General features: G+C 54.6%; 1 protein-coding gene across 1 annotated transcript; it reads left to right on the forward strand.

The window, feature by feature from the left end:
* Nucleotides 1-433: 433 nt before the first annotated feature.
* On the forward strand, nucleotides 434-18,130 carry TMEM114 (transmembrane protein 114). The gene is made up of 4 exons (XM_014849972.3): nucleotides 434-1,065; nucleotides 1,385-1,465; nucleotides 12,682-12,819; nucleotides 14,000-18,130. The coding sequence occupies exons 1-4, from the start codon at nucleotides 846-848 to the stop codon at nucleotides 14,230-14,232; spliced, it is 672 nt and encodes a 223-aa protein (XP_014705458.3). The 5' UTR covers nucleotides 434-845; the 3' UTR covers nucleotides 14,233-18,130.
* Nucleotides 18,131-21,176: the final 3,046 nt, after the last annotated feature.

Below are 21,176 nucleotides of genomic sequence, written 5' to 3' on the forward strand. Positions count from 1 at the left end.
TGCTGGTGAAGATGATGATGGTTGTGATGATGATGGTGGTAGTGGTGGTGATGATGATTGTGATGGTGATGGTGATGATGATGGTGGTGGGGGTGATGGTGGCGGTGATAATGACAAGGAAAGTCTTCCCTGGTAGAAAGGATAGACTCAGAGGACCTGGTCTAGCTCATTGCTTTAAAGAACTTTTATGAAAACCAGATCTGCCTTTTCCTTCTGTAGCCAGCCTTGGAAAATCAACGGAAGATGGATTTTGGAGGAAGGGGAACTGAGGCTGGAGGGACAGGGGCTATTGAAGATTATCTGCAAACCCTGGGCAGGACTGTGAGGCGCCCCTCCTCCTCCTCCCTCAGCGCCTGTGAAGGCCGCCCTCCCTCCCTCACACACCCGGCCTCCCGTGCTGGGCTGGGCGCTGGGCACCACGGGGAGGGGCGCACTGTGCGCTGCGCCCGGGCGCGGAGCCGGAGCCGTGGGAAGGGCCGGCGAGGAAGACTCCTGGCGCCCAGGGTGGGAAGTGGGGAGTTGAGGCGGTGATGTGGGGATAGCAAGGAGGGCTGCGCGGAAAGGGAGCGGCAGGGCACAGCGGGCAACAGCTGGGCGTTGTGGAGGGTGAAGGAAGGGATCCGAGGGAAAGGGGTCTGGGGGAAAGTGAGGCGCGGGAGTGAGAGGGTGCGCTTGGGCTGGGAGCGGAGGGCTGCCGCGTGCTTCTAGGGGTGGGGTCCGAGGGCGCAGGTGAGGGGGTCTGAGGGGCGGAGCTGGGGTCGGAGGGAGGCATCGAGGCCCTAAGCCCGGGTTCCAGGTCCCTGCTCCAGTCTCCGGAGGCGAAGCCGGGAGCTCCGGGCTCGGCGATGCGGGTGCCCCTGGGCGGGCTGGCCGGCGCGGCGGCGCTGACCGGGGCGCTCAGCTTCGTGCTCCTGGCGGCAGCCATCGGCACGGACTTCTGGTACATCATCGACACCGAGCGGCTGGAGCAGAGCGGCCGGGGGGCGCAGGACCCCGCGGGGGCCGCCAACCGCAGCCAGCTGGAGCCTCTGAGCTCGCACTCCGGCCTCTGGCGGACCTGCCGGGGTAAGGGCGCACGCGGGGACCCGGGGCGGTGGCTGCCAACGCCCCCCGCGCGGTGCTCTGCTCTCTGGGGACCTGTTGCTTGGCGCGCACCCCTCCCCCAAACCCCAAAGCACCAAACGTGGTGCCTGGGGGCCGGGGGAAGATCGCCGAGGGCCGGGGCTGCCAACGCCCGTCTGAGAGGCACCCAGCTCAGCCCGGGGCCGCTCCAGCTCTCCGCGCGCCGTCCCGGGTGGGGCATCTAGGGCGGGCGTGGGGCCGAAGCCGCGGGCCGGGACCCAAACTCCAGGGCCCCGCCCGGTGATTCCTCCACCCGGTCCAGTCCAGAGCCCGTGCGCGCCGCTGATGAACCCCTTCTGGCAGGAGAATGTGACGGTCAGCGACTCCAGCCGACAACTCCTCAGTGAGTCCAAGGAGGATGGGATGGGGGGGAACCCCGGGTCTGGCCACCACTTGTGGAGCTCTTCCTCAAACATCGGGTCGGGGCACTGCGGAGGGGGCGGCCCGGGTGGCCTCTGACCCCGGGCGGGAGAAGGGAGCGGGGTTAGGAGCAGGGGCCGGGGCCTCTCTTGCTCCACCTGTAACGTTGTGTGGTTTAGGATTCATTCGACAAACGTTGACTGCAGGCTTTCTGTGCGCCAGGCACCGTGCTGGTGCTTAAGACCCAGGCCATGCCCTCAGGGAGCTCACAGACTAGCCGGGGTGGAAATACGCAGCTATATTTCGGAGTGACAAGCAGTGTGAAGGAGGGTGGGCGGCACCCCAAGGAGACCCCCAAACCAGACTGGGAAGTGAATGTTGAAAAGAGAGGAGGTCTTATCCTATAGACCAGAAGGCACGCCCCAGGCCGGCTTTATTTTTATCCTCTCTGTTGAGAACAAGCGCTGGGCGGTAGCAGGGTTGTAATAAATATTTGTTGAATGGTTCAAGGAAGGCAATTAGGAGGCAGAGAAGGGCTCCCTCTCCCAGGAGGCTTCGTGTCTGCCTGGGTGACGGCTGATTTCCCAGGTGCCTAGGGCAGTGCTCGGACCTCCCTCGAGGTGTGAGGACCAGATGCAAGAAAGCAAACCCCGGCTGAAGGAACCTTTGAGGCAGGAGGGAAATAAACGTAATCGTTTAGTTCACTGAGGCTCGCGGTGGACCAGAGCTGGAGCTAAATGCTTTTCATCTGTGTCTCCACTGAATCCCCCCACAGCCTCCCTCTGAAGTTATCATCATCTCCATTTTTATCTTCATTTTCCAGTGAGGAAACGGAGGTCCAGAAAGCTACCCTAGAAAGCCCCTGAGGAGGGAATGAGGGCTGAGTTCCATAGGCCTGGAAAAATGTGGGCAGTTTTTGATAAACTTGCTGAGGTTTGTCCCTGGCACAGCCCCTAAGAGCTGCCAGGGCCCCTCTCCAACTCCATCCTCCCCTTTACTCGCTCTCTCTCTCCAGTTCCTGGAAGATGCCAGGTTTCCTTCTGCCACAGGGACTTTGCACATGCCATTCCCTTTACTGGAGTCTCCCTGCTCCCATCCCGCCAGCTTGACTTGATCAGCTTCTACTCCTGTTACACGATGTGTGACATTTAGGGGGTTGAAATCGGCCTCCCTCATTAGACTGTGAGCTTCATGAGGGCAGGGACCACATCTGTCTTGCCACGGCTGAATTCCCAACATTTAGCACAGAGTCTGGCACAGAGCAGGCCGTGACGGGGCATGACTATATTATGTGAGAGGTGGAGCTTGATAAATCTTTGTGAATGAATGGACGAGGAAATGAATGAACCAGAACTGTTTCTCTGAAGTCCAGTGGCGTACTGGGAAACGTTTAACCACTGGCTCTCTGGGAGAGGGCGAAATCTTGACTTGTAGCGTTTGCTGATTTCCGTGGTATAAATCTTCCTGCTGTGGTCAATTTCAAGCTATCACCATGATGTCAGGTGGCTCACAAAATTACTAAATTCCTAAGCCTTGGCTCTTGTGAACTGATGCAATCCGGCTCCAGCGCAGGGAGTTGCACTGAAGGAGCCGTCCCCTAGATACCTGGGATGGCGGGAGGCAAGGAAAGGTGGAGGTACCAGGGAGCGCATCCTGAGCCCCAAGCTGCCCTGGGAGGAACCTTGGGTGTTCTCAGAGCATTGTTTCCAGAATAATCAAGCGTTCCTGCCTGTGAAGTGAGGGAGACATGGGTCAAATCCCGGCTTGGAGCCTTCCCAGGATGCTCTGTGATCCTAGGCTAGGATCTTAACCTCTCTGGGCCTCAGTTCCCACGTCTGCTGAAGGGAGATGTCAAAACTGTGAGGGAGTGTGGTCAGGATTCCACGAACTAGCTGGATGAAAGAAGTGGCCTTACGTGGGACCTCGCATAATGCCTGGTTGTGTGGGATCTTGATGTTGCACGAAAGAATGATTTGATATCAAAGTGCCAGACGCATCGTCCGTGCTCGATAAACGTGGGTCCCTCCACCCTTCCTTCCAGCCTCTTTAGATGCCCTCACAGCTGTGGAGTGCTGACGCTTTGCTGGCCTGGGTGCTGGCTTTCAGCCTCACCACATCGAGGGGAAAGTTGGATGGTTAACTACAGCGGGCACTGGTCTGGCATCTTTGTGAAAGATGATAATGCGACAGCCCTGCGTGCTCCAGGATTTTGAGAACCAGGCAAAACTTACATCCAGAGTTTGTTCCTGTGCTCCCGCATGGGACCTAACCCCCAGCTTCACTGCCTACTAAGCCTGTGGCTTTGGGCAGCTTCCTATACCTCTCTGAGCCTCAGTCCCCTGTTGGGCAAAATGAAGGTCACTGTCATCCCTCTCATCAGGATATTGTGAGGATCCTGGGGGAGTGTATTTAAGGAGCCTCACGCAGTGTCTGACCCCTGTAAGTGTGTCTTAAGGGGTGGCTGCTGTTTTTAACCACCATATTATCTGCGAAAGAGAGCAGGCTGTCCCTTCCGACGGGGCGCTCGCTGCAGATCACCCCCGGGGAGAGCTGTTTCCCAGAATCTCTTTATCCCCAGAATGAACTCTGAATTTTGCCCAAGCTCTTTTATCCTGTGAAGATGTCTCAGTCCTCTAAGGACCTGCTGCAGAGGCCACAGAGGAGAGAAGCCACTTGACAAGCGGCGTGTTCTCCGAGTCAGCCTCCTAGACAAATCCTCGAGAACCCTTGATTTTTCCTCCAGGAAAACCCAAGCAGGCAGACCACCTTGGTGCCCAATAAAAATCCATCTTGCTGCGATGTGTTGTCTTCCAGATTAGCTCCGGGATGTCACGGGTCTGCCTCCTTGACTAGGGACTGGAATTATTTTTGGTGGAGAGGGGGTCACCAGTTTCAGCCCAGTGTAAATAAAAGAGTCACGGTCTAGAGCCAACCAGGCTGCCAGAACCAGCCAGGAATCTTTTGGTGGCAAGTGACAGAAACTCAAATCATGCTTGTTTAAACCGGAAGGAAATCCCGGCCCGTGGAACTGGAAAGCTTGAGTCTGTTGGGATCCAGAGAGCTGAACTCAATTTCTCTCTTCTCCTCTCTGGGCTTGGCTTCTGTTTGGGGTCTGCTTTCACTTAAGTTGTCTCCAGTCTTAGCAACCTGAGCAGATTGAGACTTTCTATCTCCCACTAATTCTGCAAATCCTCCAGAAAGGCCTCTCATTGGACCACATTGGATCCCATGCCCAGGCCTCAGCCAATCACTGAGGCTGAGGGGATGGGATGTGCCGATTGGCCAGGCTGAGTCATGTGGTACTTGTAACAAGGGGTGGGGTGGGGTCAGCCTCATCATAGATAAGGCCTCGCCTCTTACCAGCTGCGTGACTTCTGGCGAGTTCCCTGCCTCCGTAAATGGGCTGCTTTGAGATGAAATGAGATCATATAAGCAAAGCGCGCAGCGTGGGGCACTGCACAAAGTAGGAGGTCCATTAACGTCTCCCCCTCCTGCTCGAAGTCATATTGCTTCCCTGAGCCTCCAGCTTCTCATCTGTAAAATCGAGCTAATCTTCGCCACAATGCCATGAGGCAGGTACTGTTATTATCATCCTCACTTTTCAAAGGAGAAAACCGAGGCACAGAGAGGTTAGGTAAGTTACCAAAGTTTGCACAGTAACTGTTCGATCTGGAATTTGAACCCAGGCAGTTTCTACGTTTTTAGAATGATTCTACCTTGACTATAATTTCAGTATAATGTGAGTGTGCTAAGACCAGAAGCCATGGTAGTCCACAGGAGGAACGCCTAGCCTGCTTCTTGGGTTCGTAGTCCCCCATCCTGCACAGCTTCCTTCGGACAGGGAACCAGAGACCTACACCATGAGGAGGAACAGCAAGTGCAGAGCTGTGAGGCAGGACTGAGCGTGGTGCGTTCCCGAGACAGTGCAAGCCCGGTGTTTCTGCAGCGTAGCACAGAAAGTGCTTCTTAGATGCCCCTCGAGCTCTCCCTGTGCCTTTCTTCAGCTGCCTCTCCCAAGGGCCCAGGGGGAAGGTCAGGCTGGGCATCCCACGCATAAGCACCCCAGACCCGGGGGGTCAAACGCTTGCCCAACACAGCACCCCAGTGGCAGAAGCTGGGCCGGGGGCCAGTGGCCTGGCCTGGCTGTCCTCTGAGGAGGTGAGGTTGGAAAATCACAGGGTTGGGTTTCCAGTCTTTCTGGGTGCCCGGCTGTTGCAGTGGCGTGGAAAACTAAAACCGGCCCTCCCACGAGGCCTGGCGCAGATCGCAAGAGTGGAGGTGACAGGCACAGACATGAAGGGGTAGGGGACAGGATGGCGTGAAGAGGCTGCCTGGGCCCGGGAGGGAGTTCTGGGTGTGGTTTATGCTTAGCTGGGCTGCGGGCCAGCAGGGAGGCAGCAGGTGCCCGGGGTCGCACATCTTCGGAGATGCACGCCTGGGCATCAGGCTGCTACTTGGGGCGCCCATTGAAAGTCAAGTACACACTTCAAACTAAAAAAATAATTATATTCAAAGTAATTCCACTTCTTGGTATCTACCATGTGAGGCTTCTAAGAAGAGATTCACCATGCCATTTTTGTGACAGTGGAGAACAAGATACGACATCAGTGCCCATGGATGGAGATGTGGCTAACCATTTACGTGTGGTCTATGGAATATTACATAGTCTGGAAAAAGAATATACTAATGGATAGAACACAGAGATACACTGTGGAATGAAGACAACAAGTTACAGAGGGTAATGGGCAGTGTGAGGCCATCTGTTATGCTTTCCCCCCAAATTCCCCAAAGTCTGTCTTTTCTACGGGTATATGCCAACATTTGGAGATGCTCCTTTCTTTTAAATGCCATTAAGAAAAAACAACACTGCATATTATAATTGTGAGATGCTGTGGAGGGTCAAACATATCCTGTTTTCGGATATGTTGAAGTGTGACCGTGTGCATCTTAGAATTAGAGAAATAGGTAAATATCGAGGAAAAGAGGTAAATATATGGAAAAAAGACTGGAAAGATGTGCCTCCAAGCATTCATGGAGGTTCATTCTGGAGAAAGGGAAGGCTTTGAGATGGTGGGCAAACAGGTCTTGTTTTAACTTTTTTTCCGAGAAGAACGTTCTCGGAACTTCCATGAGGGCTGCTGTCATGGTTAGACTTCTCCTCAGTGTGGCTCAGGGAGCTCTCTGGGACCCTCGCCCACCTCTCCAGCTGCAGGAGCCGAGACCCGCGTGGGCTTCCAGATCCCTCCTGCTTTGGGGTCTTGGCACATTGTATCCCCTCTTTCAGGAACACCCGCCCCCACCTCTCAGCCGTCCAGGTCTCAGCTAAGTGCTCCTCACCCCGCAAGCCCTTTCAAACTTCCAGGCTGGGTTAAACGTCCCTTGTCTGCCGTTCCACCACCTCTTTGTCACCCTCCTTTGTTGTTCCATTCCGGTTCTGACACTCATCGCTGTTCCATCTTGAGCAACTGACGTAAATCCCTTGAACCTCAGTTTTTCCCATCTGGGAAATGGGAATTAAGAACTCCTACCTGGCGGAGCCTAAGGTGTTTGAGGTCAAGAAGTAATTATTCTCACGTTCAGTGCCCACAATGGCTTGGCCAAGTCGGAGCCCAGGTCCCGCTGACAGGTGGGGAAAGAGGCTTTTTCGAGAGATGTGATTTGCGTGGGAAGATGTGAGTCAAGATTTGAACCCAGGTGTTTGCCTGGAGAGGCCTGCTCTCCCCATATCACAACGACGGGTCTTGGAGATCACGATAATCAAGATGCAGCCCCCATCCTCCGGGGGCTATGTTCCAGTGACAACAGACCCAAGGACAAATATTTACAAAGATTTTAAAAATCCCCTTCCTTGCCAGGTGACATAGGACTGAATATCTCTGAGCACTTCCTGAATCTCAAAGTCATGTTGACAAGGTTCGAAAATAGAGACGGTGACATTTTCCCCTTTGCGAAATGGTTCCTGAGACTTTCTCCTTTTGTCAGAGCTTTTGATGTCTCTGAAGAAAGATGGGCCCTGCTGTCTTTAAGAGCAGAACTATTACTTTGCTAACCGTGCCGGGCTCCCTGACCTCGCCAGCATTCTGGAAGCCTCGTTTTCCATTAGGCAGTTCTTTGAACTGTGTGATAATGGAGCAGCCACAAACACAGTTCTCCTTGGTGTGAACATCTTGGCTTCTCTCTGGGTTTGCTGTTTCATGTACTTGCAACAAAGCGTTTTTTTTTTTTTTTTGAGGAAGATTAGCCCTGAGCTGATATCTGCTGCCACCCCTCCTTTTTTTTTTTTTCTTTTGCTGAGGAAGACTGGCCCTGAGCTAACATCCATGCCCATCTTCCTCTATTTTATGTGGGACACCTGCCACAGCATGGCTTGATGTGCAGTGCGTAGGTCTGTGCCCTGGATCCAAACTGGCAAACCTGGGCCGCTGAAGTGGAACATGTGAACTTAACCCATATGCCACCTGGGCTGGCCTCTGCAACAAAGCATTTTTGAGTCAAAAAGATCTCTTGGACTTGGATATACATTGCCCTTGATGAAACAACGCCAGGTCAACATTATTATTATTATAAATTCTATATAGTCATCTCGGCTATCATCTGTTGAGAGCCTGCTGTAGTGGATCGGAAGATGTTACCCCCCAAAAGATAGGCCCACGTCCTAACCCCTAGTACCAGTGAATGTGACCTTATTTGGAAAAAGGGTCCTTGCAGACGTGGTTAAGTAAAGATCTTGAGACGAGATTATCTTGGATGAACCAGGTGGGCCCTAAATCCTCTGACAAGTGTCCTTATGAGAAAAATAGAATCTCAGGGGAGTGAAAAGAAGGCCCTGGGAAGATGGAGGCAGAGATTGGAGCGATGCTGTCACAAGCCGAGGAATGTCAAGGATTGCCGGAAACCGCCAGAAGCTGGAAGAGGCAGGAAGCTTTCTCCCCTGGAGCCTCTGGAGGGAGTGCGGTCCTGCCGACACCTTGATGTTGGACTTTTGGGCTCCAGGACTGTGGGAGCAAATTCCTGCTGCTTCGATGCCATTTAGTTTGCCGTAATTTGTTACAGCAGCTGGGGGAAACCGATGCAACCACCTTTTCTGGAGAAGCACCCCCTGCACACTGCTCACCCCGTTCTTCCGCATCCTCATCATTATTTCCTTTGTGACGCATCGCAGTCTATAACGACCTCCTTTGTTTCCTTGCTAGTCCATCTCTTGCCCTGGACTGCGATCCCGTCAGAGCAGGGACCTTGTCCACTGTCGTGTCCCCGGGCTCCGTGTCGGAGCTCGGCCCTCATTGGGGGCCCACAGATACTTGCTTCTGAATGAGATGTCATTGGAGATGGGTACATTTCCAAGGAGAACAGAACTCAGAAGCAATATTCCTGTCCCAAGGCTGCAGTCCTGAAAAATAAAAAAATAACAAAGACTAAGGCACACGCACACGAAAGAAGCGAAAGCAAATTTCAGCAGCAGATTTCCAACTCTCCCAAGGGGAGCCTGTTCTTGCCCAGACATTTAATTGAACGTGTAGTCAAGTCAGCTCACAGTGTGTCTGGGGAACTCACAGGCCGGGCCACCAACTCCAGGAAACCTCATTAATTTCTAAATGAGAAATGATTTCATTTCTCAGCGTAGTCTGGAGGCGATGCTATGCAGGGAACAGGTTTTCCAGGACCAGGTCCTCACACCACCTGCCGTGCTTTCTTGACCAAGATTCTTCCTTAATAAAGAAAGGAGGGCAGGCGGGAAGGGAGGAAGGAACGAAGACCACGAGTGTTGTCCCCTGTAACCGCATTTTCTCCTGTGACCGTCCTGGGAGGGAGATCCGTCTTGTTTCCCTGACTCTCCAAGGCTGGTGGCATTTAGCGGGTCGAAGACAAAGTGATTAGGTCGCAATGAAAGTCAGACTGAATGATTGTCGTCTCCATCTTTATTATTGGCAGAGCTGTGATTTATTTAGTGCTTGCCCTACAGGACACGACACTGAACGCCTTACCCTGCCCCCTGTTGCCCTGTTGTTTTTACGCATATTGTTCTTATAATTTGGGGAGCCACAACCTCCACCCCATAGACGGGGAAATGGCGGTTCTGCTGGATGAAGCGATGCCAAATGTCCCACAGTCAGAGCCTCAATCCAAACGCAGAGCATCTGGTTCTGAAGCTCATATTTTTAACCACCATGAGGTCATCTCTTAAGCTTCCGTCGTTTCTTGGTTATTTCTTAGGAACTGCCATATTTTTTTTGGCTTGGAGTCACACTGTCTAATTAGTTCTTAATTAGTTAATTAGGTCAACAGATGCCCGTTGAACACTCGCATAACCTCAGAGCTCTACTAGAAACTCAGGGATGCGGTTGTACAAGAGGGGACAAGATGTCCCTCGTCAAGGCTCACGGTTTCACAGTGAGACAGAAAGGTGACCAAGAGGCACCAACGCCAGGGAGCAAATGCCAGGATGGGCTGACCCTGGGGAGCTGAGGGGGCACAGAGCCGGAGCAGACTGTGTGGACTGTGCGGTGGTGGACATGGCCATAAGAAAAGACTTCACAGAAGAAATGATGCTTAGCTTGCTCTGAAGGATGAGGAAAGTATTTGTTTTCATGCCTCTGTTGTTGCCAAAAGGATTTAAAGAGGCTCCGTGCCCAGCTCATGGTAAATGACCAATAAATATTTAGTAAATGAATGACTGGTGAAAAAGAACTTTGTAATTGTTTCCCTTTCTGCTTTGGCTGCCAGGAAGCTCAGAGCCAAAGTGGTGGCAAATGTTGAGACCTTGAGACCCCCAGACTTCCTCCATTCCTCTCCCCTCCCCCTGCCGCTATTGGTCTTGACGTTCTGGTAATTCATCCTTTTCTACGTCCTGATTTTGTAATGTAAGTTCTAATCACGCCTTGTACTGTAATGTACTTCTGACTCACAAGACATCTGTGGTCTGGGGACAGGGGAGAGGGGTAGGGGACCGAATCCAGTTGCAGACTTTTATGAGATGATCTTTCTCTGGCCTTCCTCTCCCCTCACCTGCTCGTCTCTCGCCTATCAGTGTTCTCAGCTCACCCGGGGGAATTGAATTTCAGATATCCATGGAGCAAATATTCCACACCTGAGGGGTGGGTTGCTGTGGAGAGTGATGGGCAGAGGCTGGAGCAGCAGCCTATGGGGGACGAAGAGACTCAGTCTGGCCCTGCCTGGGATGGGGAGCCCTGGGGATCTTGGGGCAGGCAGGGGGCGGACCAGGGAGAGATCTGCATGTGGAGGAGGAAAGGCAAGTTGGGTCTTTAGAAAATACCGTCTCTGAAGCAGAGGATGCTTTTAGGAGCTGGGAAGAGAGGGGCCGGGCGTGTTTGGGGCAGCCCCTGATTTTTCTTTGCAGGATATGACCTCCCTGCATCCTTGCTGGCTTTGCTCCCTGCCCAGTCTCTGGAACCGAGAGGTGCTGGGTAAACACTTGTTGCCTGACTCTCGCCTCTGTCCTCTGTGGAAGCCACACCTTTCTTCCTGTCTTGGCTATGGCTCCGCCCCCTCTGAGGGGAATTTCTCAAACACCTGGCTGGGTTAGGGCCAGGCTCTGAGCTCAGTCTCCGCTCCGACCTCTGTAACAATGGTATCATACCGACACCCCCATGGCAGACCTCCTGCCGAGCTCGGGTCTCCCGTGAACCACTGTGTCTGGCGTCTCTGCCTGGAGTGCAACCGGCATCTCACACTGAACGAGTCCTGACGTCCCCGCCCTCCGCACCCCTCTTCCCTCATCTTCCCCATCTCGGCAGAGGGCCCCTCATCCGTCCAGGGGCTCAGGCGCTGCCTCTCCAGATCTCGCAGCCTCGTCAAAGCTGTTGCTTGTTTCATCTTTAACATATGCGTGGCGTCTGCCCACTTCTCCCCACCGCACGGCTGCCGTCCCCGTCCAGGCGGCCCTCGTCCCTTCCTAGGATTAAGGCAATAATCCCCCAGCAGTCTTCACGCTTCCAGCCTGCTCCCTTGGATTTGTTTCCTCGGGGTGGTGAGAAATTACCGCAGGCTTGGTGGTTTAAGACGGCAGAGATTTGTCCTCTCACGGTTCTGCAGGTCCGAAGAAATCGAGGGGTCGGCAGGGTCGGTCCTTCTGGGGGTTCTGAGGGAGAACCCATTCCGTGCCCCTCTGCTGGCTTCCGGCGGCCGCCGTCCACCCTGGGCGTTCCTTGGCTTGTGGACGCATCCCTCCTTTCTGCCTCCATCTTCACCTCGCTCCTCCTCGGTCTCCTCGTTCTCTTCCAAGGACATCAGTCACTCGATGTAGGGCCCACTCCAGTCCAGGGTGATCTCATCTGGACCCCCTTAACCTAATTACATCTGCAAAGAATCTTGTCCCAAGCAAGGTCACATTCTCAGGTTCCCGCTGGACGTGAATCTTTGAGCCACCATTCCATCTGCTACACCCTCTGCTTGTCGCCTCTCAATACAGCAACCAGCGCGACCTTCACAAACTGAACCTAAACCTGTCATTCTTTGGCCCCTAACTATCTGGTGGCCCCTCTCCTTCCGAGAGCAGGTGAGACTCTTCCTGATGGCTCGTGAGCCCCACACGGTGTGCCGTCAACTCTCTGTCTTCACGTCCTGCATCCTTCCTCTCGCTCTCTCCACGCCACCCTCACCCACCTGCCCAGGTGCCTCCATCTCACCAGGCACAGAATGTTCCTGCTCCTCCCTCGGCCTGTGACATCTCCCTTCTTGCCGCCTCCCTCGCCTCCTTCGGGTCTTCACCGGAACATCCTCAGCGGAGCTCTGGCCTTAGGCCCCCTCTTGGCTTGATTCACTGCCCCATGCGTTTCTCACCATCTCTCAACTTTGTCACTTATTTACTTGTCCACTGCCTGACTCCTCTCACTAGAACATCAACCCCATGAGGGCGGGATTCTGACGTATTTGCCCCTGAGTCCGCCGTGCCGAGAACGCAATAAACATATGCTGAGTCGGTAAGTGAATGAACCGTGATACCCACCTCACAGGGTGCATGAGAATTAAGCGACATGATGCTCAGACAGCCTGACACAGATGAGCCTCCATACTGTTGTTATTAATATTGTTATTATCATTAGAAGTAGTAGCAGTAACAGTAGCATTGATGTTTTCCCCTGGCGTTTGCGTGCTGCCCCCATCGGAGGCGCTCAGGAAATGTTTGTTGATTGACTGAGGAGTGTTAATAACCCTTCTCCGCCTCATGTCTCTTCGAAGCCATGCACGGGACGTTCGTGATTCTGCTGCCGCTCAGCCTGATCCTGATGGTCTTTGCGGGGATGACGGGCTTCCTGAGCTTCCTCCTCCGAGCCTCCATCCCCCTCCTGCTCACGGGAACCCTCTTCCTCTTCGGAGGTGGGTGCCCACCCTGCGCACACACCCTCAGCAAGGGAGGGGGCGGGGGGCCTGTCGCCTCTTGGGGGCTCAGTTTCCCCATCTGTGTTGTCACAGCTGGAAGGGATGAGCGGTTTCCAGCCCGGGCTCCCCGGGTCTGTGGCCCCATGAGAGAAGCAGAGGGTGGGGAGCACGTTCTGAGAATCATTTTCACGATTTCACAAAAGAAGCCACATGGAGATGGGGAGACCCTCCCTCGGCTGCGCTCCCTCCCTCCCTCAGGCCCCCTGCTGTTCTGACCGATTAAAAAACAGGCAATGCCTGGGTTCATACCCTTTATTTGGGGACCACGGTGGCTGTTCTAGGGCCTCTGTCCTTCTTGCGAGCTTGGAACAATCCCTCCTTAAAAAAGAACGAGAACAAGGATGAAGACACTGGGAATCCAGGGAGGGAAAAATACAAGGGATGTCTGGAGGCGGAAATACCGCGAGGCTCTGATTTCCAACCACCACCATTATCATTAATATCGGCACTAGTCATTCACCCTTTCTTGAAACCAGCCCCGCCCAGTTGAACTTTCTGCCGCTGGCGACAAGTTCTCCTATCTGCGCTGTGCCGCGGGGGAGCCACGAACCAGCCTACGGAACGCTGGCCACGTGGCAGGTGCCCGCGAGGGGCTGAGATGTTCTCTTGAGTTTAAATAGCCACGTGGGACCAGTGGCTCTGGGACTGCGCAGCACAGCTCCAATCCCGTGTCCATGGAGACCTACTATGTGCCGGGTGCTGTTCTGGGGGCTGGGGGATCCAGGTCGAGCGCCCTGGAGCTCACAGCCCATCTGTCGAGGGAGAGAGACATTAGCTAAGTCCTTTCAGAAAGGAACGCAGAATCGCAGTTCTGAAGGAGCAGGGTGGGGACGGAGGGCAGCATGCTGCTGTGAGGTCATGGGGCATTTGACCTGTTCAGGGAGCTCCCTGGATGACGCACAAGCTGAGATATGAGGATGGCTAAGACTTACCGATGGCAGGAGGGGAAAGGAAAGGAAGGAAGGGTGCACTGGGCAGAGGGGCCAGCTTGGGCAAAGGCCGTGTGGTGGAGGAAGCATGGATGCAGGATGAGGCCAGTGTGGCTGGGCTGGGCTGGGCAAGGAGGGGAGGGCAGTGCTGGGGAGTTTGATCTTCTCTCCTTTTGCCTCCCCTGCAGCCTTGGTGACGCTCGCTGGGATCAGTGTCTATATCGCGTACTCAGCTGCCGCCTTCCACGAGGCGCTGTGTCTCCTGGAGGAGAAGGCCCTGCTGGACCAGGTGGACATCCGCTTTGGCTGGTCCCTGGCGCTGGGCTGGATCAGCTTCACCACCGAGCTGCTCACTGGGGCGGCCTTCCTGGCAGCAGCCCGCATGCTCAGCCTGAGACAGAGGCAGGACCAGGCCGTATGAGCCCAGCGTGGGGTCCTGGTGGGCAGGAGGCGTGTGGCCTGGGGGCTTCATCGACCAATCATGGTGGGCTGCAGCCTCCTGTTCCACAGAGGCTGCCGGTGGAGTCAGGGGTCCAACCTGAGAACTGCTGTGGCCTGAGCTCCTGGCCACTGTCCTCCCAGTGCCATCTGTGCTGCCTGGCGTGCTGTGTGTCATGTCTGCGCACGTGTGTGTCTGTGTGGGCTAGCGGAGGCCCGAGGGAGCACAGAACCCATGAAATAACCAAAACAACCCTTAATCAGAAACAGAACTCACAGATGGCGACCTCCCTGTGCCTCTTCTGGCTTCATCTCCTCCTCACCCCCGCCCTGTGGATTAGCTCTTCTTCTTTGTTAGGGAAATGGAGGACCAGAGAGGTTAGGTAAGTTGCGCAAAGGCGCACAGTGAGCTAGTGGTGTATTCCCTGTTCCAAGAACAGTGCTCTCTCGTTTATCGCAGCTTTTCTGAGCAGGCTCACAGCCAGCTGGCTGCAGTGTGGTTACTGTGAGTGGAGAATGCTCCATCTCAGACGCTGGGCCTCAGGCTTCACATGACCTGGGACCCAGGCCGGAGCGCACAGTGGGAAACCCCGAGGGAAGACGGCAGAATCCAGGCTTCTCAACAATGAGGCGTCGGGAGTTTCCTCCCTCACCTCCAGGCTCATGCTCGTCCGGTCTAGAGTCCCGAAACTCGACAGCAAAGGCTCACTTCTACATTGATTCTCGGTGACCAGGAGCCCAGAGATGAAGGCCCCTCTTGAACACCAGGTGGTCAGCGTGCTGCTCCCCTTAGGTGTCATTTCATGATTGGCAGGAGGCCTCCACAGGGAGAGAAGAGCCATCAGCGTGCTCAGAGTTAGCAGGGAGGGCGTCAGCAGCCTCGCAATTCATGAGACAGAGCAATCAGCAAACTCCTGTGCAGCAGGAGAATTACCAGCACGCTCCCTCTGCCCGGGAAGAAGGTCCCCAAGGACATAATCAGAACTCTGACATGCTCATCTCGGCAACGAGTCTGCAATCCGAAAGCCAACTGTTAGCTCACGGCACCCTCCAGCCTCTGATAAAAGTAATTAGCACGGGAAAGTGTTGACTGAGCCTGGTTCCCTGGTGTAAAGTCCAGGCTGATGAGATTCAAACACACGGGGAAATGCGTGAGCAGAGTCATCTGCTAAGTCCTCCAGCATCCCCTGAATAAGGCCTGCGCGCTGGGCTCGGCAGGTCTCAACCCAAACTGCCCGCTGGAATCACCTGGGGAATTAAAAAAATGCCCGGGTCCCACCCCGGGCCAAGGAAGTCGCAGTTTCTCAGAGTGGGGTCCGAGCGTCATCAGCTTTCGGGAATGCTCTGGTCCAGCCAGAATTGGGATGAGCCACGGGCTGGCTTTGAACCCAGACGGATGCGTGCGTGTGGCTTTATAACCACAGGTTTTCTATATCTTCTGTGTTTCTACTATATATACCCTGTTGTGATTTTCTCGATTCCACAGGAGGTTGCATCTGAAACAATCTTGAGAAGGAGAGTGGCCTGGGGTTTGCTTTGTACCAGGGTGTCTCAAATTCACGGGCATCTTAGCAAATGCAGCCTGTGAGTCGGTAGGTGGGGGGCGGGGCTGGCAATTCTGCATCTCTACCAAGCTTTGAGTAGGGAGGGTTTGTGAAGTACACACACACACACACACCCCATCTTCTGTCCTCCTTCAAAGCAGCAGGGTTTTTAAGTTGCTTTTGCACTGACAAAGGAGGTCTGTACTCGGTCATGGGCCGAGTCCTGGTGACGCTATTACCGTTCTTCTTTTGGGCGATAATGACGCGCCACAGCAGCCGTGTGGCCTCGGTGGCTGTGGGCGTGGAGCGTGCCCCCCTCCTGGCCCTGTGGGCTCTGAGTGCTGTCCAGGGAAGCTGTGGCTGCTTTTGGGCAGAAATAACTCTCGGTGTGACGCAGGCTTTTTGCAGCGTGGGTGGTGGGGGTTGGTCTAGAACCCGAAGCTGACAGATGCCCATAAGTTGGTCAATTGACAGGACGATCATATCCCTCGGCCCTCCTTTCATCCTGGCATTTGGCCCACGGGAATGGGGGTCTCCTAATTGGCTGCACATCTGAACCCCCCCGGGGGGTGCTGCTCTCGCTTCAGGGTGCCAGGACTTCCCGGCTTGCCCAAGCCCACCTGGCTGGACTCCACCCCCAGGGGTCTCCGAGCCAGTAGTTCCAGGTGGGGCCCGGGGACGCCCATTTCTAACCAGCTCCCAGGTGATGCGGAGGCTGCTGGCCCGGGCGTCCCTTTGCATTACGTGACCGGAGGAGCGTGTTAATCCACGGGGGTCGTCGTCACCTTGCTGCACATTAGGATCCCTGGAGTGTCTTTGGAAAATCCTGATGCCCGGGCAGAAGCTCCGATAGTCTCTGGGGTGAAGTCCAGGCATCGGTATTTTTCAAGAGCTCTGCAGGCGATTCCAGTGTGTCGCTGAGGTTGAGAGCTTGTTGCTGGAAGACTCTGAGTTGCGAGATGCAGGGAAGCCTGGGAAGCCTCAAGTTTACGAAACTCCCCAGAAGTACTGACGGCTCAGGAGGCTTGGGGACCACGGGGTGGGTCATGAGATGGTAACACCATTATCAACATCACGACATCCTCACCACGACATCATCATTTTCACCATGACATCACCATCTTCACGAGGACCTCACTGCCCTCACATGACATCATCTTCTTTACTTTGACGTCATCATCCTCACTATGACATCATCCTCCTCACTTTGACCTCCTCACCCTTACCATGACATCGCCATCCTCGCCATGACATTATTACCTTCACTATGACTTTCTTCTCCTCACCATGACATGATCATCACTGTGACATCATCATCCTCGCCATGGCGTGGTCATCATTGCAGCTGACACCCATTCAGTGTTTTCTCTGCTCCTACATTATTTTACATGTGCATCAATCAGTCCTTCAACAGACACCCAATGGGAGGCCATTACTTGCTAGGAGGGACGGGCAGTGACCTCACCAGAGCAAGCCCTTGCTCTCTGAGCTGCCACACGATGGAGGAGACACGTGAGGACTGTGGAGATAAACGAGGCAGGGTCCAGATGAGGAAACTGAGGCACAGACAGGTTGAGTTAACTGGCCCGAGGGCACAAGGAGAGAAAGGGATACAACTGGGACTGGAATTTCGATCGGCGTGATTCCAAGATGATTTTCTTTCTGCTCCAGCCAATACCCACGCCCCTCGGCTGTCTGTCAGCTTGTGGATTCAGGACACTGCCGCCGCCTCCCTTTCTGTCTGTCCTGGAAAAGTGCAGACTGAGTGGGTTGCTCATAAGGCCCCCCGGGGGCGAGTGAGCGCGGTTGCAGAACGTGTTACCAGGCTGGGAAAAGAAAGGAAAAAGTTTTCAGGAAGAGGCTGCCTTGCTGGCGAGAGGGCGGTCTCTGCTGCCACCTGCTGGTCATTTGGTGGAACTGCGTCAGAGGCGGGACTTGATGCTCAGATCAGGCCCAGGACGTCTGTTTTCCGCCCTCCGGGAGCCCAGCAATGGGTTCAACACCGCAGGTCAGGGGCGCTCAGCTAGGGCGACTTGCCGCCCCTCCCCACGTGGGACATTTGGGGATGTCTGTAGACGTATTTGGTTGTCACAACTGGGGATGGGTGCTACTGGCATCTAGTGGGTGGAGGTCAGGGGTTCTGCTCAACATCCTGCGATGCACAGCACAGCCCCACAATGGAGAGTGATCTATCCCACGTGGCGGTGGTGCCCTGGCTGAAAAGCCTGGTTAGGGGACTAATAACAGAAAGGAATAATAGCAGAAGAAAGCTCGTGTGTGCTCCAGGAACCGACAGCGTGGTTGACCAGGATCTTGTTCATTCAATAAATATTATCAAACACCCGCCGTGTGTTCAGACTTGTCCTAGGGCCCGAGGGCACATTAGTGGGAATGGATGACAAGATCCCTGCCCTTCCTAGCTTCCGTGGAAACAGTCGATGAACACATGAACCAATAATACATATGAGAAGTTTAGAGAGTGACTAGTGTTAGTAAGAAGATAGTAAGAAGTTAGTTAGTTAGTTAGTAAGAAGATAAAACAGGATGATGAGCTGGAGTGTGGCTGGGAGAGATGCTCCTCCAGGAAGGACAGTTAGGGAGGGCCTCTTGGAGGTGGTGGCCTGGTGCTGAGACCCGAATGAGGAACCCGCCATGTAGGGAAGCGGCAGAGCAGGCAGATGGCAGCATGTGCAAAGGCCCTGAGGTGGGAACAAGCTTCTTATGTGTTTGAGGGAAAAAAAGAAGAATTGAGGGAGAGAGGTAGGAGGTGAAGTCAGAGAAGTGAGGAGGAGGGAAAGGAGGCCAATGGAATCAAAACCCCAAAAAGTGAGCCTGGCCTCTGGTATTTTTAGAAAGTTTCCCAGGTGACTCTGCTGTGCAGCGGGGGTGAAAACCACTGCTTTGCATCCTTGGGTCTGGGGAGCGGAGAGCAGATGGCTGGAGAGAGAGCACCTCTTTGTCCTACCTGCATATCATGAATCGGTTCGATCAGCATTTTCCGGGCCCTCCTGTGGGCTGGGGGAGGAGGGTCTCCCTGGACTCTCGGGGCTGAGGGAAGACCCAGCCTCAGTCTCCCCAGGCGGACTTTGCTGCCTTTTCCTGGAGATGAACCTCGGCGCTGAGATGGCGTCCGGGATACAGCGAGGGGAGTGAGTCTAGGGGAGCCTGGGAGGGTGCAGAGAAGGCACCATTCCCCTCATTTTGCAGATGAGAAGCCTGAGGCCCCCAGAAGGGTTTGACTTGCTCTGGGGGCGCTGCAGCTGAGGGAACAGGGACCGAGACCCAGGCTCCAGCGTCGTCACTCCGGGTCCCTCCCTCTGACATCCTGGGTTGCTCGCTCCCTCCCCCGAGAGTCAACAGCCTGGATTTCATTTACGGCAAAAAAGGGGAGCAATCCGTGGTCTCTGCTTATCCTCTCAGTGAATTTCCACTTTTCATTTTCCCAGCACATGACACCCAATAGCTGGGACCCTGACAGTGGGCCTCTGTGATTGTTGGAAGCAGATTCATAATCTTGCTCTTGTTCCAACAGCAGCCTCCGCGTTTTCAAATACTTACAAGTTAGGTCCCCTCTGGAGTGTATGGAGGGTGGGGGGTGAGGGAGACACACTCACACAGAGCAAAACCAGAGAGACCCAGAGAGACACGTGGAGGCCCAGGGAAATCTACACACTCAGCGAGAGAGATAAAGACAGAGGTAGAGATGGAGGGAGAGGAGAGAGGGCAGAGGGACACAAAGGAGGAAAGAGCAGTGTGCAGAGAGGAGCAGGAAGAAGAAGCAAGAAGAGAAGGAAGAGACTGAAGGAGGTTCAGAAAACGTGGAAAGAAAGGGATAGAACCCGAGAGAGAAACATAGAGACAGAAAAAGCCAGCAATGCAGGGGAATCGGGTGGCAGAAGAGACCCTCGGAGCCAGGGGGTGGTGGGCAGAAAGGTGGCCGTGTGGTCCCTTCCTGGGCTGCAGACAGGAAGGGCACTCCGGGACTGTTTGGGGCCGAGGGAGGGAACTCAGGGCAGGGCCCCGGGTCCCCCCCCGGACTGAGGGACAGTCGGGGTGCAGGGACAACTCCCTGGTGGGTGAAGGCAGCCCTGAGACAGCAGCGGGCTGGGAGCAGAGCCCGCACCTGCTCCCCACCTCCTCCTGCCCTGGGGATGGAGGCTGGGGGCTTTGGGAAGCTACTGGTGGCCATCTGGTCCTCTACTGGCCGGGGTGGGGGGGGGGCATGGACATCATGTAGGCTCATCTTAGCTATAAAACGGGGACAATAACTCTCTCGCTTTCCTTCTGAGTTATCTTCGGAAGAGAATGCTCAGAACCCTCGCATGGCTCGCACCTCTCCTGGAGGGAAAATGGAAACCTCACCGTGACCTAGGAGGCCCCCCTGTGATTGGGCTCTGCTTCCCTCCCCAGGGCTGCCAGACAAGATGCAGACGCCCAGTTCAACGGGAATTTCAGAGAAGTGACATACTTATCCCACGCTATAGATGGGACATACTTATCCTGGACAACGGTGTGTTGCTTCTCTGGAATTCCAGTTTCACTGAGCGCCCTGTGTTTTAATTTGCTAACCCTGGCAGCCCTGCCCCTGCTGTCTGACCCCACTGTTCTTCTAGGTGTTCATGCTGCTCCAGCCACACCAGCCTCCTTGCTGTTCCTCAGACGCCTTAGGCACGGACTGTTCCAGAGTCTGGAACATTCTTTTTTTTTTTTAAAAGATTTTTTTATTTTTTTCCTTTTTCTCCCCAAAGCCCCCCAGTACATAGTTGTATATTCTTCGTTGTGGGTTCTTCTAGTTGTGGCATGTGGGACGCTGCCTCAGCGTGATTTGATGAGCAGTGCCATGTCCGCGCCCAGGATTCGAACCACCGAAACACTGGGCCGCCTGCAGCGGAGCGCGCGAACTTAACCACTCGGCCACGGGGCCAGCCCCTGGAACATTCTTTACCAGATATTAGGTAGACCGTCCCTGGTGCCCAAGCTCAAAAGGCAAGCCCTTCCCCCAACTCACACTCCCCACTCGGTTCCTCGCTTCCTCCATCTCCTTGGCACTTACTGCTAAGATGCTGTATTCTGTACACACCCTGTTTGTCGCCTCTTTCCCCTCTAGATTCTGCGCTCCGTGCAGATCTGAGTGTTGTCTGCTTTATCCCTTGCTGATTCCTGAGACCACACCCGGCACATAGCAAGTGCTTAAGAACGACTCATTGCGTAAATCTGTAAACCCCAGACTCTGCCCTCCAGCCTCTTCTCTGAGCAAATTTTCCACCCAGCCCCTGTCCCGGGCGCACTGGCTGGCTCACTGCTCTGTCAAAAATTCCAAGACCCAGGCTTTTTTGGTTGTGTTGGGTGTGTCTGCGTCCCTGTGCTCCCTGGTGAAGTCAGA

The sequence above is a fragment of the Equus asinus genome, chromosome 14, assembly GCF_041296235.1.
Source record: "Equus asinus isolate D_3611 breed Donkey chromosome 14, EquAss-T2T_v2, whole genome shotgun sequence".
Lineage (NCBI taxonomy): Eukaryota > Metazoa > Chordata > Mammalia > Perissodactyla > Equidae > Equus > Equus asinus.